Source organism: Suncus etruscus, chromosome 11 (genome assembly GCF_024139225.1).
Source record: "Suncus etruscus isolate mSunEtr1 chromosome 11, mSunEtr1.pri.cur, whole genome shotgun sequence".
Classification (NCBI taxonomy): Eukaryota; Metazoa; Chordata; class Mammalia; order Eulipotyphla; family Soricidae; genus Suncus; species Suncus etruscus.
The window spans coordinates 73,372,256-73,387,144 of NC_064858.1; the positions used below are offsets into that span (position 1 = coordinate 73,372,256).

Sequence of the window (14,889 nt, forward strand, 5' to 3'; positions counted from 1 at the left end):
TACTGAATAACCAGTGGGTCTGAGATGAAATCAAAGAGGAAATCAAAACCTTCCTGGAAACAAATGACAATAGAGACACAAACTATCATAACCTATGGGACACAGCAAAATTGTGGAGGAAAATTTATAGCTTTGCAAGCACACATCAGGAAAGAAGAAGGGGCCTACCTGAATAGTTTAATGACACAGCTCATAGAATTAGAAAGTGCTCAACAAAAGGAACCAAAAATAGGGAGACAGAAGGAAATAACAAAGCTGAGAGCAGAAATCAACGAAGTGGAAACCAAAAAAACAATCCAAAAGATCAACGAAAGCAGAAGTTGGTTCTTTGAAAAAATAAACAAGATTAATAGACCACTGGCAAAACTAACAGAGAGAGAGAGAGAGAGAGAGAGAGAGAGAGAGAGAGAGAGAGAGAGAGAGACTTGATAACTCGTATTAGGAATGAAAAAGGAGAGATCACTACTAATATGGCAGAGATTCAAAGGGTAATCAGAAACTACTTTGAGAAACTCTATGCCACTAAAAATGAGAACCTGGAAGAAATGGATAAATTCTTGGATTCTTACAGTCTTCCACGGTTGAATGAAGAGGATGTAGCATATCTAAACACCCCATCACTACTGATTAATTAAAACGGTAATCAAATGTCTGCCCAAAAACAAAAGCCCAGGCCCAGATGGATTCACTAATGAATTCTTTCAAACCTTTCAAGAGGAACTACTACCTATCCTGGCAAGATTCTTTCATGAAATCGAAAAAACAGGAACACTTCCAAATATCGATATCAGACCCGAAACCATAAGATATACAGAACAACACATAGGCAAAACACTCCAGGACATTGAGACTACAGGCATCCTCAAGGAGGAAATTGCACTCTCCAAGCAAGTGAAAGCAGAGATTAATAGATGGGAATATATTAAGCTGAGAAGCTTCTGCACCTCAAAGGAAATAGCGCCCAGGATACAAGAGCCACCCACCCACTGAGTGGGAGAAACTATTCACCCAATACCCATCAGATAAGGGGCTAATCTTGGAAATATATAAGGCATTGACAGAACTTTACAAGAAAAAAAAACATCTAATCCCATCAAAAAATGGGGAGAAGAAATGGACAGACACTTTGACAAAGAAGAAATGCAAATGGCCAAAAGACACATGAAAAAATGCTCCACATCACTAATCATCAGGAAGATGCAAATCAAAACAACTATGGGGTACCACTTCACACCACAGAGAATGGCACACATCACAAAGAATGAGAACAAGCAGTGTTTGCGGGGATGTAGAGCGAAAGGAACTCTTATCCACTGCTGGTGGGAATGCCATCTAGTTCAGCCTTTATGGAAAGCGATATGGAGATTCCTCCAAAAACTGGATATCAAGCTCCCATACGATCCAGATATACCACTCCTAGGAATATACCCTAGGAACACAAAAATACAAAACAAAATTCCCTTCCTTACACCTATATTCATTGTAGCACTATTTACCATAGCAAGACTCTGGAAACAATCAAGATACCCTTCAACAGATGAATGGCTAAAGAAACTGTGGTACATATACACAATGGAATATTATGCAGCTGTCAGGAGAGATGAAGTCATCAAATTTTTCTATACATGAATGTACATGGAATCTATTATGCTGAGTGAAATAAGTCAGAGAGAGAGAAAGATGCAGAATGGTCTCACTCATCTAAGGGTTTTAAGAAAAATGAAAGACATTCTTGCAATAATAATTTTCAGACACAAAGGAGAGAAGGAGTGAAAGTTACAGTTCACCTCATGAAGCTTACCACAAACAGGGATGAGTTTAGTTAGATAAATAACTACATTGTGAACTATCCTAATTTGAGAATGTACGAGGGAAATAGAAAGCCTGTCTAGAGTACAGGCGGAGGTTGAGTGGGAGGAGGGAGATTCGGGACATTGGTGATGGGAATGTTGCCCTGGTGATGGGTGGTGTTCCTTACATGACTGAAACCCAAACACAATCTTGTATGTAATCAAAGTGTTTAAATAAAATATAAAAAAGAAATTGTTATATATATATATACATATATACCACACACACATATATACATACACATATATGTAAAATGGAATACTATGCAGCTCTAAGAAAGAAGAAACTCAAAATCATGAAATTTCCAGGATCATGGATGGAACTAGTACATATCATGCTAAATGGAGTTAGTCAGAAGGAAAGGAACAGATATAGAAGAATCTCTTTTATATGTGAAACTTTAAGATACACAGCAAGATAGTTACAAAAGTCTAAAGGCTGGACTGGAGAGGTAGTACATACAACATTCAAAAAACTTATCTTGCATGCAGCAGACCCAAATTTATTCCCTGGTACCCTATATGGTCCCTCTGAGTTCTAAGAGTGACACCTCATCACAGAGCCACGGACACACCCTGAGTATTCTAAGTATGAACAAAACAAAAATGAACCCAAAGGTCAAAGGGCAACAGAATGAGAACATTGATCCATTCAGCTGAGTTGGGGGGCTAGAAGGGGGTTGGGTTTTGTGGGGGGGGGAGAGAAGATGACACTGATAATGGGTGTGATGTTGGAAACATGCTCTTGAGAAACCATTCTAACAGTATTGTAAACAAAAAACTTAAATTAAAAATAAAATTGGGACTGGAGTGATAAAAAATTATTCATTCACTCATTCATTCATTCATTCATTTATTCATTTATTTATTTATTTATTGTTTTGGGCCACACACTCATGGCTTCACACTCAGAAATAGCTTCCTGGCAGGCTCCAGGGACTATATGGGATGTCAGGGATCTAACTAGGTTCTGTTGCTGCAGGTGTCTTGCATCTAAGCATCTCTGGTGGGGATGAAAATTTCTTCATGAGAGGAAAATGGATACACGAACAGCGAAATATGAAATATAAAATAATGAAACCACACAGAGAGTATGTGGGGTCAACACATCTTCTGGCAGAAGTGCGACAAGTTTAATTTTTTGAGCAGAGGAATTTATAGTGGTAAAATAGGTGAAGAATAATTATAATCACAAAGCAAGGTAACAATACCTAAACTATGGTTGTGACTGTAAAAATTCTAGGTTACAAAAGAGAAGGTCAGGACTCAAGGCAACTCTTTGCATGCAAAATCAGGATTAAGAGGAAGTAGGAATTATCTAGAAACTTGATTTTCCTAGGCTGGATTCTATTGTTTTAGAGATTAAGAAAGGGGAGAATGGGGCCGGAGAGATAGCATGGAGGTAAGGCGTTTGCCTTTCATGCAGGAGGTCATCGGTTCGAATCCCGGTGTCCCATATGGTCCCCCGTGCCTGCCAGGAGCAATTTCTGAGCCTGGAGCCAGGAATAACCCCTGAGCACTGCCGGGTGTGACCCCCCCAAAAAAAAAAAAAAAGAAAAGAAAAGGGAGGAGCCAAATCCCCAAAAATGAGTTTCCCTATTTCTAAAGGACAGTCAATAGTCAATAGCCAGGATCTGCATTCTGGTTACGCCCTTGATTACCAGAATATGCAGCTGTAAGGACATATTTGAAAAAGAGAGAAAAAGTATTGTCTTTGCTTTTAGGGCTGGCTATTATCCAGAAAAAGGGTTCTCAAATAATCTTTGGTGCTGGAATTTCTGAGCCAAATTATTTGATAGAGGCTATAATTTTGCCTGATATTTATTAAGGAGAGTAGCCAAATACTGACTGAAAATATAATGCCAAGCATCTCTTTGGAAATTTCTCAACCATCCACGCAGGGGAAAATGGCATCCACAGTGGGCCTTTTGAGGAACCCCATGGGGTTAATTTAGCTCTCTCCACCAGGAAAATCTAAGGATACATCTGGTGGGCTAAGCCCCCCTAAAAGTTTGCTCTCGGGCCCAGAGAGATAGCACAGCGGCGTTTGCCTGCAAACAGCCGATCCAGGACCAAAGGTGGTTGGTTCAAATCACCGTGTCCCATATGGTGCCCCGTGCCTGCCAGGAGCTATTTCTGAGCAGACAGCCAGGAGTAACCCCTGAGCACTGCCGGGTGTGACCCAAAAACCAAAAAAAAAAAAAAAAAGTTTGCTCTCTCCACCAGGAAAATCTAAGGTTACATCTGGTGGACTGAGTCCCCTAAAAGTTTAGGTATGCCCTGGCACTCTGTCCCTGGTCAGCCACATGCAAGGCAAACTCATTACTGCTGTGCTCTCACTCCAGCCCTGATTTATAAAACTCTTAATGATAGTTTCTCATGTACATAATTCTAATGCCATACCTACTACAGTATTCTAACACTGTACTCACTATTAAACTGAACATTAGTAAATAAGTAATAGATACACATCTTCATAATTTCAATTTCATAAAATGCTTTAGCTATCTAAAACGTTAACCTTGAGCGCCTCTCACTATCTGCTCATGACTATCTGGATTCCCTTACTCTCAACTAAAAGACTGATGCTTTACACAACTGAGAGTACTTAGGACACTGCTTTAAACTGTTCAGAAGCCCTCAGACCCATAGTAACCTGTACAAGGTTAAATATTACTGATAAATATTTTAATATTCACCTTTTCTTATAAGCAAGCTTTACTTATTATATAGTTTTTAATGGTATTGCTTTTCACTAAAAATATCATAAAAGTGCCAACAAATCCAGAAATAGAAATAAATTATACTTTGTTGACCTCTTAAAGTTTATGGTGCATCCGTTAGGTTTCAGTCTTCATGTAAACCAGAAGGTATGCAGTTTCTCTCCTAAAATTAAACATTGCAACAATATAGTAGTAGAAATGGCTCATAGTTAAATTATACCTTAATTCATCATTGCACATACTTCACTATTTACAGATTGTTATATTAAATCTTCACCTCAGAAATAAATGAGTATATGATTTGAAAAAAGAGATAGGGTTACTATATTAAATTTTAGATCAGTTGTTGAGGAACTGGGAGATAGTCTGTCTGACATGCACAAAACTGGAGGTCCAATCCTTGTTACTGTAGAATAACTGGAAGTAGTTTTATCATCACTACAGCACTACAGGGAATGCACTCCAAAATAAAGAAATGACTCAAAGAACAGTGAGCATTTTGAATATACTTTCTAGCACTGAATGGTTTTAAATGGGTGTTAACAAACAGGGAGACATAACAGTCAAGCTGATTCATTCATGTGTTCTCTGTGCTGCTATGTTGTTTCCCAAAAGCTTACATAGTCTAAAATATTTATTTGACATTTAAGAAGAAAATGTACCAAATAGTGATCTTAAAACTGGAGAATTACAAATAACCAGAAAGTGGCATCCAAGAGAAATATTTAGAACAATAACAACAACAAAAAAACAAGAAGTTAAAGATTGCAAGGGGAATTCAAACAAAAATTTTATATAATACACTTATTTTTAATGATCAGGATTCCTTCTGCAGCTAAAATAATCTCAAATACTACTTTCAAATGCTAATTTTGGTATAGAATGTCACTCCTCAAGGTCTCATCCAGAAAATATATAGACTTTCTTCTTTCCCTTCATCAAGTTTTTTCTCATGCATCTTACACAACTGTATATTCTTTAATGACTTAAATACCGTATTTGCCGGCATATAAGACGACCCTTCAACCCATGAAAAACTTCCTAAAAGTCTTAAAAGTAAGAGGGGTGCAGATCACTCGTCCCTGAAGCTGGAACAAGTTTCAGCATGCCGTATACCAGCATATAATATGACTCCCGACTTTTATGAAGTTTTTCATGGGTTGAAGGGTCGTCTTATATGCTGGCAAATACAGTATATATTATGGATATTTACTAAATGCAAGTCAGTAAATGGAAAGCTATTTACACATTAATATTGAAATCCAAATTGTTAAAATAAAAGGGTGTGAAATAAAATAGGTATTTAAAGATAAGATTTAACAGTCGTCGTGGAGTTTTTCAAATATTAATAACAGTTAAGTTCATGAGAATTTCATACAAAAACTCTGCATAAGAATACCAGGTTTCTGTACTTCTCTTACCAGCGGTAGCTATGATTTCCAAAAGTGCAGCGGATGTCTTCCCAGGAAACCTGGAAGTAAAAACCAAATTAAATGATGCATCTAACTAAAGTTTTCTAAGCATCCAGAGGTGTATTTGTTTTCCCCTCACTCTTTAGCTACAACCATCCACAGTAATTCCTCACAGTATTTTCTTTTTGTTTTGTTTTGTTTTGTTTTTTTGGGCCATACCCACTTGATGCTCAGGGGTTACTCCTGGCTAAGAGCTCAGAAATTGCCCCTGGCTTGGGGGGGCCATATGGGGGACCATATGGGACGCTGGGGGATCAAACCACAGTCCTTCCTTGGCTAGCGCTTGCAAGGCAGACACCTTACCTCTAGCGCCACCTCACTGGCCCCTCTTCACAGTATTTTCTAATAAGATATATATTATCTCTTTTAGTGTCTTTGCCTTTCTGTTGAAACTTAGTTCTAGAGTTTTAACTTCCATATTCTCTTTATGTTAATAAATTTCCAACAGAATATAAAGTTACTGATCATTGAACATAGAATACCAGAAACCTACAGTTGACTAAACAGATTCATGTATAAAGAAAATATGTTTAGGGCCCAGAGAGATAGCACAGCGGCGTTTGCCTTGCAAGCAGCCAATCCAGGACCAAAGGTGGTTGGTTCGAATCCCGGTGTCCCATATGGTCCCCCGTGCCTGCCAGGAGCTATTTCTGAGCAGATAGCCAGGAGTAACCCCTGAGCACCACCAGGTGTGACCGCCCCCCCCCCAAAAAAAGAAAAAGAAAACATGTTTTAAAAAAACCTCACAAAACCTCACACTCAGAACAAAAATCATAATATATCTTGACTTTGGTAACCTATCCAATTCTGGATTCAGAAATTAACAGTTGTTAGATGCTTTACAAAGTTGCTCCTTACCCAACAAACATTGGAATCATTGAAACAGAACCAGTTTCCATCCTCAGGATTTCGGATATAGGCACAGTAATGACCAAAATTAGCCATTCCCATATGGGCAATTACAGCAAACAGTTCATATTGTCCTCCAACCTGGAAGGGCACAGGTACAATATAATTCATCATCATATCTCATTTTGTAATCCTAATCTAAAATAAGGGAACTTTTCGTCAAAAATTGTTTGATCTTTATCACATACTGTCCACTCTTAGTCACATTGGTATTTCCAGGAAACTGAAAAATAAGCCCTAGCTCTGGAAAGGGACAGACATAGAAATCTTTCATATGCAGGATATAATGGAATATAGTAGGAGAATAACAAATGTCTAAAGACAAGAGAAACAAAAACATAATCATTGGTTTTAAGTTTGGGGTAGAGAAGTAGGGGAAATATGGAGAGGGGAACACTATGACAGCGGTTGAGAGGAGTATGCTGGATAGTTGTAAAGTGTTAGGCATGAAACCACATCAATAATAGCATTTTTTTCCTTTTTATTTTTTTCTTTCTATTATTTTTATAAAATATTTTATTTTTTTAAATAAATTTTTATTGTGACCAAAGTGCATTACAAATCTTTCAAGGAATTATTTACAGTACATAATGACAATGAATGAGGGGCATTCCCACCACCAGTGTTGTCCTCCCTCCACCCCTGTTTCCAGCATGTATCCCATATCTCCCTCCTTTTTTTTTTTGTTTTGTTTTGTTTTGTTTTGTTTTGTTTTGTTTTTGGGCCACACCTGGCAGTGCTCAGGGGTTATTCCTGGCTATCTGCTCAGAAATAGCTCCTGGCAGCACGGGGGACCATATGGGACACTGGGATTCGAACCAACCACCTTTGGTCCTGGATCGGCTGCTTGCAAGGCAAACGCCGCTGTGCTATCTCTCCGGGCCCATATCTCCCTCCTTTACCACCACCACCACCCCCACCACCACCCCCCCCGCCAGAATACTAGTGTAACTCGTCTTCACTTTACAGCTTGTTGTAGATTGGGTATCTATTCTGTTGTTATTGACTTTGGGTTTGGTGTTCAAGTCTGATCATTTTTTATTTTCACTACATGTTCATATGACTGGTCCTGGTATCATCCTTTTCCCCCCTCAATTTATGAGGCTGAATGATTCAAGTTATCTGATTCTGTTGGAGATAAAAAGGATAAAAAAAAGAGAAGAAAAAAATTGGTAGCGACTGGGGCCGGAGAGATAGCATGAAGGTAAGGCATTTGCCTTTCATGCAGGGGGTCATCGGTTCGAATCCCAGCGTCCCATATGGTCCCCCGTGCCTGTGAAAAGCAATTTCTGAGCATGGAGCCAGGAATAACTGCCGGGTGTGACCCAAAAACCACCAAAAAAAAAAAAAATTGGTAGCGACTACAAAAAAAAAAAAGAAAAAAAATGCACCAGCAAAAAAAAAAAAAATCACCAAATAATAATCACAAGAGTGAAAAAGAAAGAAAAAAGTGGAAGAAAAAAGAGAAGAAAAATAATATCAAAAACAAACAAAAAGGGGCCAGCAAGGTGGCACTAGAGGTAAGGTGTCTGCCTTGCAAGTGCTAGCCAAGGAAGGACCGCGGTTAGATCCCCCAGCGTCCCATATGGACCCCCCAAGCCAGGGGCAATTTCTGAGCACTTAGCTGGGAGTAATCCCTGAGCGTCAAACAGGTGTGGCCCGAACCCCCCCCCCCCAAAAAAAAGAAAAAGAAACAAGAGAAAAGAGTGCTGGAGTGGCAGGGTTTGGTGTTTTAAACCCAGTGTCTAGAAAAGTGCCTACCTTAGAGGCAGCCTGGGGGTGGGGGGGAGAGGAGAAGTTGGGAAAAAATTGGGGACATTGAAAAGTGGACACTGATAAATGGATTTGTGTTGAAACATTGTATGGCTGATACTCAATCAAGCATGACTTTGTAGGGCCCGGAGAGATAGCACAGTGGTGTTTGCCTTGCTTGCAAGCAGCCGATCCAGGACCTGGTTGGTTCGAATCCCAGTGTCCCATATGGTCCCCCGTGCCTGCCAGGAGTAACCCCTGAGTACCGCCGGGTGTGGCCCAAAAACCAAAAAAAAAAAAAAAAAAAAGAATGACTTTGTAAATTGTAGTAAACAAAAGAAAATTTCATAGCTAATTACTGAAAAGGTAATTATGAACAATCAGCTGAGGAAATTAAATTAGTGAAAGCTTCCAAGAGAAAACATCTTGCATTTATCTTGAAGGATAAAAGATCACTGTGTAAGATTTGCCGTTATATATTCTAATAAATGTCTGTCATTTAAATATTAAAAAAATCAATGAACTCTTCTGCAAAAAAAAAAAAAAGGATAAAAGAAACTGGTAGGTAAGCTATGGGATATTGTATACTTGAATATGTGCCCATAATAAAGTATATAAAGAAAATATAAGGTTTATTCTTTAAGCCTGTGTTCTCCCATGAACATATCACTCGTTTATTTCTATGTATCTTTGCTTGATTGCTTTCTGTTCTGGAGAATCTCATGTCAAACACATACTTGAACATATACTCCCATTCTTTTCTTCACACCTTCCTAAATAAGTTTCTATAAAAATTATCTGACTTCAGAAAAAAAGAAAAATATAAGTAAAGAAGAGGTTATGGGGGTGGAGCAATAGGACAGTGAGTAGAGTAATTTTTGCCTTGCACAGGACTGACCCTGTGTTTGATCCCCAGCATCCCATATGGAATAATTTTGTTTGTTTGTTTGTGTGTTTGTTTTTGGGTCACATTGGCAGTGCTCAGGGATTACTCCTGCTTCTGCACTCAGGAATCGCTTCTGGCAAGCTTGGGGGACCATATGGGATGCCTGGAATCAAGCCAGGATCCGTCCTGGGTTGGCCACGTGCAAGGCAAATGCCCTACCAATGTGCTACAGCTCCAGTCCCAATAGCCAAGCTTTGGAATCAACCTAGATGTCCAACAGATGAGAGGATTATAAAGATGTGGTACATAAATACAACGGAAAACTACATAGCTGTAAGAAATAATGAAATTTGCTGCAATATGAATGGAACTGGAAGATAATATATTAAATGAAGTTAGCCAGAAGAAGGATAAATTCAGGATGATATTACTCTTATGTGTTATTTAGAATAACTGCAAGAAGAAATGCAATGGTTTAAATGGGATCATCAAGAGCATTCTAGACCCCAGAGTTTAGTGAAGAGAAGGAAAGAAATTGAGTGGAGGAGGAGAAACACAAATATGAAAGAATGAGGGACAGGGGCCAAGGAGTCACAGCTGCATTGGTGGTGTTAAGAAAGTACAGAACTAAATATCCAAGCGAAAGTCAACAACAATGAAATTAAGAGACCTAAACTTCAACAACCAAAATTAAAAACAGACCTATTATACTGGCAGGCTGGAGGTGGTAGAATAGGATAGACTCTGGGAACAATGGTGGAAGGAGATTGACACTGGTGGTGATTGGTCCTAAACATTGTATGTTTGAAATTCAACTATTAATAACTTTGTAAATTACAATGGTTTAAATAAAAAAATTAAAAATAGTGATGATAATAATTATTATGAGGAGTCACTAGAGTAATTAAACTGACATAAAATTAAATTATGGCATTTTGCTTTCTTTATATGTATCATTTTATTTCAAATTCATAGTGATCTTTAAGCTGGGTGCAGAATAAATTCTATTTTGCAGAGGTGGAATTTGGTGTACTCAGGAGGTAACATTTCTTGCAAGGAACTAGCGCTTATAAATAGAAAGCAAAGAACTTCCTGCTATCAAGTCCAAGCTTGTAACCCTATCCAATATAAGACTAAGAAAATTAGGTTAGATTTATACACAAAAAAATGTTAGGAAGAAATAATTAAAGGTACTTTGTGAATGTGGTGGAGGGAAGAAGCAAATTATAAGAATGAAACCTATATTTTTAGTTTGGAAATAAGAAAAATGTTGGCACTATAAAGTTAAATATAAAGCATAAAATTTATGAAGCCGAAGCAATAGCTCAGCTGAAAGGCCTTGCACACAGTCAACACAGAATGAACCCCAGTTTGAACCTGGCATCAAATATGGTCCCCAAAGCCTGTGAGCAGTGACTTCTGAGTGCAGAACCAGAAGCAACTCCTGAGCACCACCAGGTGTGACCCAAAAATCAAAAAAGAAATTTAGAAAATGGTGATTAATTTGGAAATCATATGATAATAATGGAAGTGAATATATTGGTTTGTCACTCAAAAGAGACCTAGAAGAGACATATTTAAAGGGTTTTTTGAGATGATTTTTGAAAATGTGAGAATTTCAGAGATAAAGGAGAATTAATAAGATTTTTAAAAACTGTGGAGAGTGGCCAAAGTGATATGACAGTAGATTGGTGGTTGCTTTAAACATGGTTACACATTGGCTGACCCAAATTTGATTCTTGAGCACTGTCAGGAGTCACACTGCCAGGAGTTACTGCTGAGTACAGATTCAGGAATAGCCCCTGAGAATCACCCAGTATTGTCCCATCCCCCCAGGAAAAAACACTATGGAGAAAAAAGAATAGAATCAAAACTAAATACCAACAAAAAATATAAGACTCTAGCATTGGAGAAAGAAGCCTAAACAGATAGAAAATAAAATTATGGGGCCGGCGAGGTGGCGCTAGAGGTAAGGTGTCTGCCTTGCAAGTGCTAGCCAAGGAAGGACCGCAGCTCAATCCCCCGGCGTCCCATATGGTCCCCCCATGCCAGGGGCAATTTCTGAGTTCTTAGCCAGGAGTAACCCCTGAGCATTACCGGGTGTGGCCCAAAAAACAAAACAAAACAAAACAAAAAAGAAAGAAAGAAAATTAAAGGCTAGTAGGACCAAAAACAAAGGAGCATAGAATACTACAAAGGAACCAGGCCTTTCTACTCACTCATAGCTTAGAAAGTCAAGACAAGAAATACATCTGTGAAAAAAGAGTAGTAGGGGCCCAGAGAGATAGCACAGCAGCCTTTGCCTTACAAGCAGCCGATCCAGGACCAACAGTGGTTGGTTCGAATCCCGGTGTCCCATATGGTCCCTGTGCCTGCCAGGAGCTGTTTCTGAGCAGACAGCCAGGAGTAACCCCTGAGCACCGCCAGGTGTGGCCCAAAAACCAAAAAAAGAAAAAAGAGTAGTAGCACAGGGGCCAGATCGATAGCACAGTGGGTGGGGCTTTGCATGCATGTGGCCAAGCCGGATTTAAACTTTGGCATCCCATATGGTCCCCAGAGCCTGCCAGGAATAATTTCTGAACTCAGAGCCAGGTAATAATCCCTGAGTGCTGAGTGTGGCCCCAAAACAAAAACAAAAAAGTAGTATATCAAGAAAGATAATTTTCACTATAAGAAGGATATTCACATTTGACATAAATTACTGTTCCCCTGTGTAATGTCAGTTCTGTAGACAGTCAGTCTAAATTAATTCTCAGTGAGATCCTTCAGAAGTTGGAAAAGAGTTGTTTGTGTGAGATTTGAAGAAACGCTTGTTTCCAAATAAACTCAATTTTTTTGTTGGGACAACTGATTATCTATTTGATGCTAACTCTTATATTGTGTTGTTGTGTCTGAGATTTGCTTCAAAATAATCTATTTAAAGGTCCAGGGAAAGTAGACAAAAATATAGATAATTCAGGACTAGCCAGAACTTTGATAACTGTTGAAATAGTCTTGGAGATTCACTGAACTGTAAGCTCAATTCTTTCCACAACGAAGATTTCAAACAGAAAAAAATATAAGAAAACTGTATCAAGTAAATTGTAGAAATAAGGAAAAATCAAGGAATAAAATAAAACTAATTAAATACATATGCTACAGTTGAGAAAATAATTATATCATAGTAGGAAAGATTCTGAGGGCTATTGTGCCTCCGTTTTTTTATATATCACAGTTTCCATCATTAATATACTACTTTAAAAAATAGTTTTCCCTGAAAATATGTGTTTTTTTATACATACATCACATCAAGTTATTGATAAGTATTACAATTTTGTGTACTATGAGTATGGGTAGTGGAGGATATGATTTCTAAGATGAGAAAATAATGCAGACAGACATCCTCAAATGCTATTTGTGATAAATGTGAGACTTTAAGATATTTAAGGGTAAGATAAGGGGTGGGGATAAAAGAATATGAAATTTAATAGGCCTAATGAGTTAGGAGAAAATATCTTACATGTTCCTCAGCATTGCAGAGGCCCGGTTCAACCAGGAGGACCTGATTTAAATCCAAGCTCTGTGGGAAATTCAGTGATTGACAATTTTTTTCTGTCTTCATATTCTTGATGGAGAACCGCATAAGATGAATTGTCAAAGTTTGGGGCAAATGGGTCAACTTGAAGACCTAAAAAAATAAAAATCACTCTGGAAATAAAGTCTGTGGCATTTGAAATGGATATATACAGACAAATATTATAACTAATGTTATGTTCTTTCCCAAAAGTAAGTAATATAAGTCAAAGTGCCCCCATTGCTGAACTATTTTAGAAGACAAAAGTAATATAAAACAGGAAGTTAGTCTAACCCTAAGGAAAGTCTCTCCCCAGTTCTTAGACATTTTATTCTTTTCCTTAAAAGGTAGAAAGGTGGGGGCATAGAAATAGCTTCTATATGCTTCGCATATAGGCATTCCTGGTACTATTGCCACCCCTTGAGCTGGTGCCAGGAAAAACCCCAAACATTTCTGGGTATGTCCCACAACCACCAAAAAGGCTTCAAGATGACACATTTCTATGTGTCTTAATGGACACATGATTTACATGTAAGAGCCCCAGCCCACAGCTTTGAGAACCAGCAATGAGTGCAACCAATTATGACCCAAAAAGCAAAACCAAAAAATACTACCAAGAGCACATCTCTAGCTCTGGAAAATCTGAAGCCTCAGAATCCTTCAACCAATAAAAGACTTTGTGTTTTTGGACCACATCCAGCGGTGCTCAGGGATTACTCCTGGCTATCTGCTCAGAAATAGCTCCTGGCAGGCATGGGGGACCATATGGGACACCGGGGTTCGAACCAACCACCTTAGGTCCTGGGTCGGCTGCTTGCAAGACAAACGCTGCTGTGCTATCTCTCTGGGCCCCCATTAAGAGACTTTGTGAAGATTCAGGAAAAAAAAAAAAAAAACACATGGGGCCGGAGAGATAGCATGGAGGTAAAGCGTTTGCCTTTCATGCAGGAGGTCATCGGTTCGAATCCCGGCGTCCCATATGGTCCCCCGTGCCTGCCAGGAGCAATTTCTGAGCCTGGAGCCAGGAATAACCCCTGAGCACTGCCGGGTGTGACCCAAAACCAAAAAAAAAAAAAAAAAACAAAAAAAAAAAAACAAACAAAAAAAAACACTAAGGTAATCAAAGACTGAAAAGTCTGAAAGTAGTACCTGTTTCCCAAAGGTTTTCTTCCCACAAGCATTACAGAAGCACTTATTTTGACTTGATAACTCCCTGGGATGGAAGAAATAGTGAAGGGCCTCTTCCTGTCCCAGGAAAGAAAAAGGAAAACACATATTTATATTTCCCATGTACTGAGGGCCATATGACACACTGTGGACCCCTAGGATATTCCTAAGTAAAATTGCGTAAATGGGGGATTATGGCATGAAACTAGGGATGCCATTAGAAGGAAACAAGGTTACAGATAAAATGATTGAAAAAACATTGAGAGTACAAATTCTCAAATTACATGTGGCCTAGTAGTACAAGGCACAGAGTGAGCTCTCAGAAAGAACTTGTTGATTTTTTTTTAAAACAACAAACAGAAGGGACAATTGTTAAAGAGTGTAAAGAAGTTGAATTAGAAATGTTTATTTTCACCAAATCAAGAGAAGTTAGTTATGCAAAGCAAACAGAAATACTTTTTATTAATAATTAGGTTCTGTAACTCATAATTTGGTTGTTTTGTTGTTTGTTTGTTTGTTTGTTTGTTTTTGGGCCACACCAGTTTGACGCTCAGGGGTTACTCCTGGCTATGCGCTC

At 38.6% G+C, this 14,889-nt stretch overlaps 2 protein-coding genes across 2 annotated transcripts in view; both read right to left on the reverse strand.

Moving 5' to 3' along the window:
* Nucleotides 1–14,889, reverse strand: part of BCL2L13 (BCL2 like 13) — a 1,170,396-nt gene that overhangs the window by 598,238 nt on the left and 557,269 nt on the right. The window lies entirely within an intron of this gene.
* The window catches only part of USP18 (ubiquitin specific peptidase 18), a 39,022-nt gene continuing 28,795 nt past the window's right edge, over nucleotides 4,663–14,889 (reverse strand). Inside the window, exons 6-10 of the mRNA XM_049783657.1 lie at nucleotides 14,295–14,390; nucleotides 13,092–13,259; nucleotides 6,904–7,035; nucleotides 5,995–6,044; nucleotides 4,663–4,736 (exon numbers count right to left, since the gene is read on the reverse strand). Coding sequence (XP_049639614.1) covers nucleotides 4,691–4,736; nucleotides 5,995–6,044; nucleotides 6,904–7,035; nucleotides 13,092–13,259; nucleotides 14,295–14,390 — 492 coding nt within the window. The 3' untranslated portion in view covers nucleotides 4,663–4,690. The remainder of the gene's footprint in view (nucleotides 4,737–5,994; nucleotides 6,045–6,903; nucleotides 7,036–13,091; nucleotides 13,260–14,294; nucleotides 14,391–14,889) is intronic.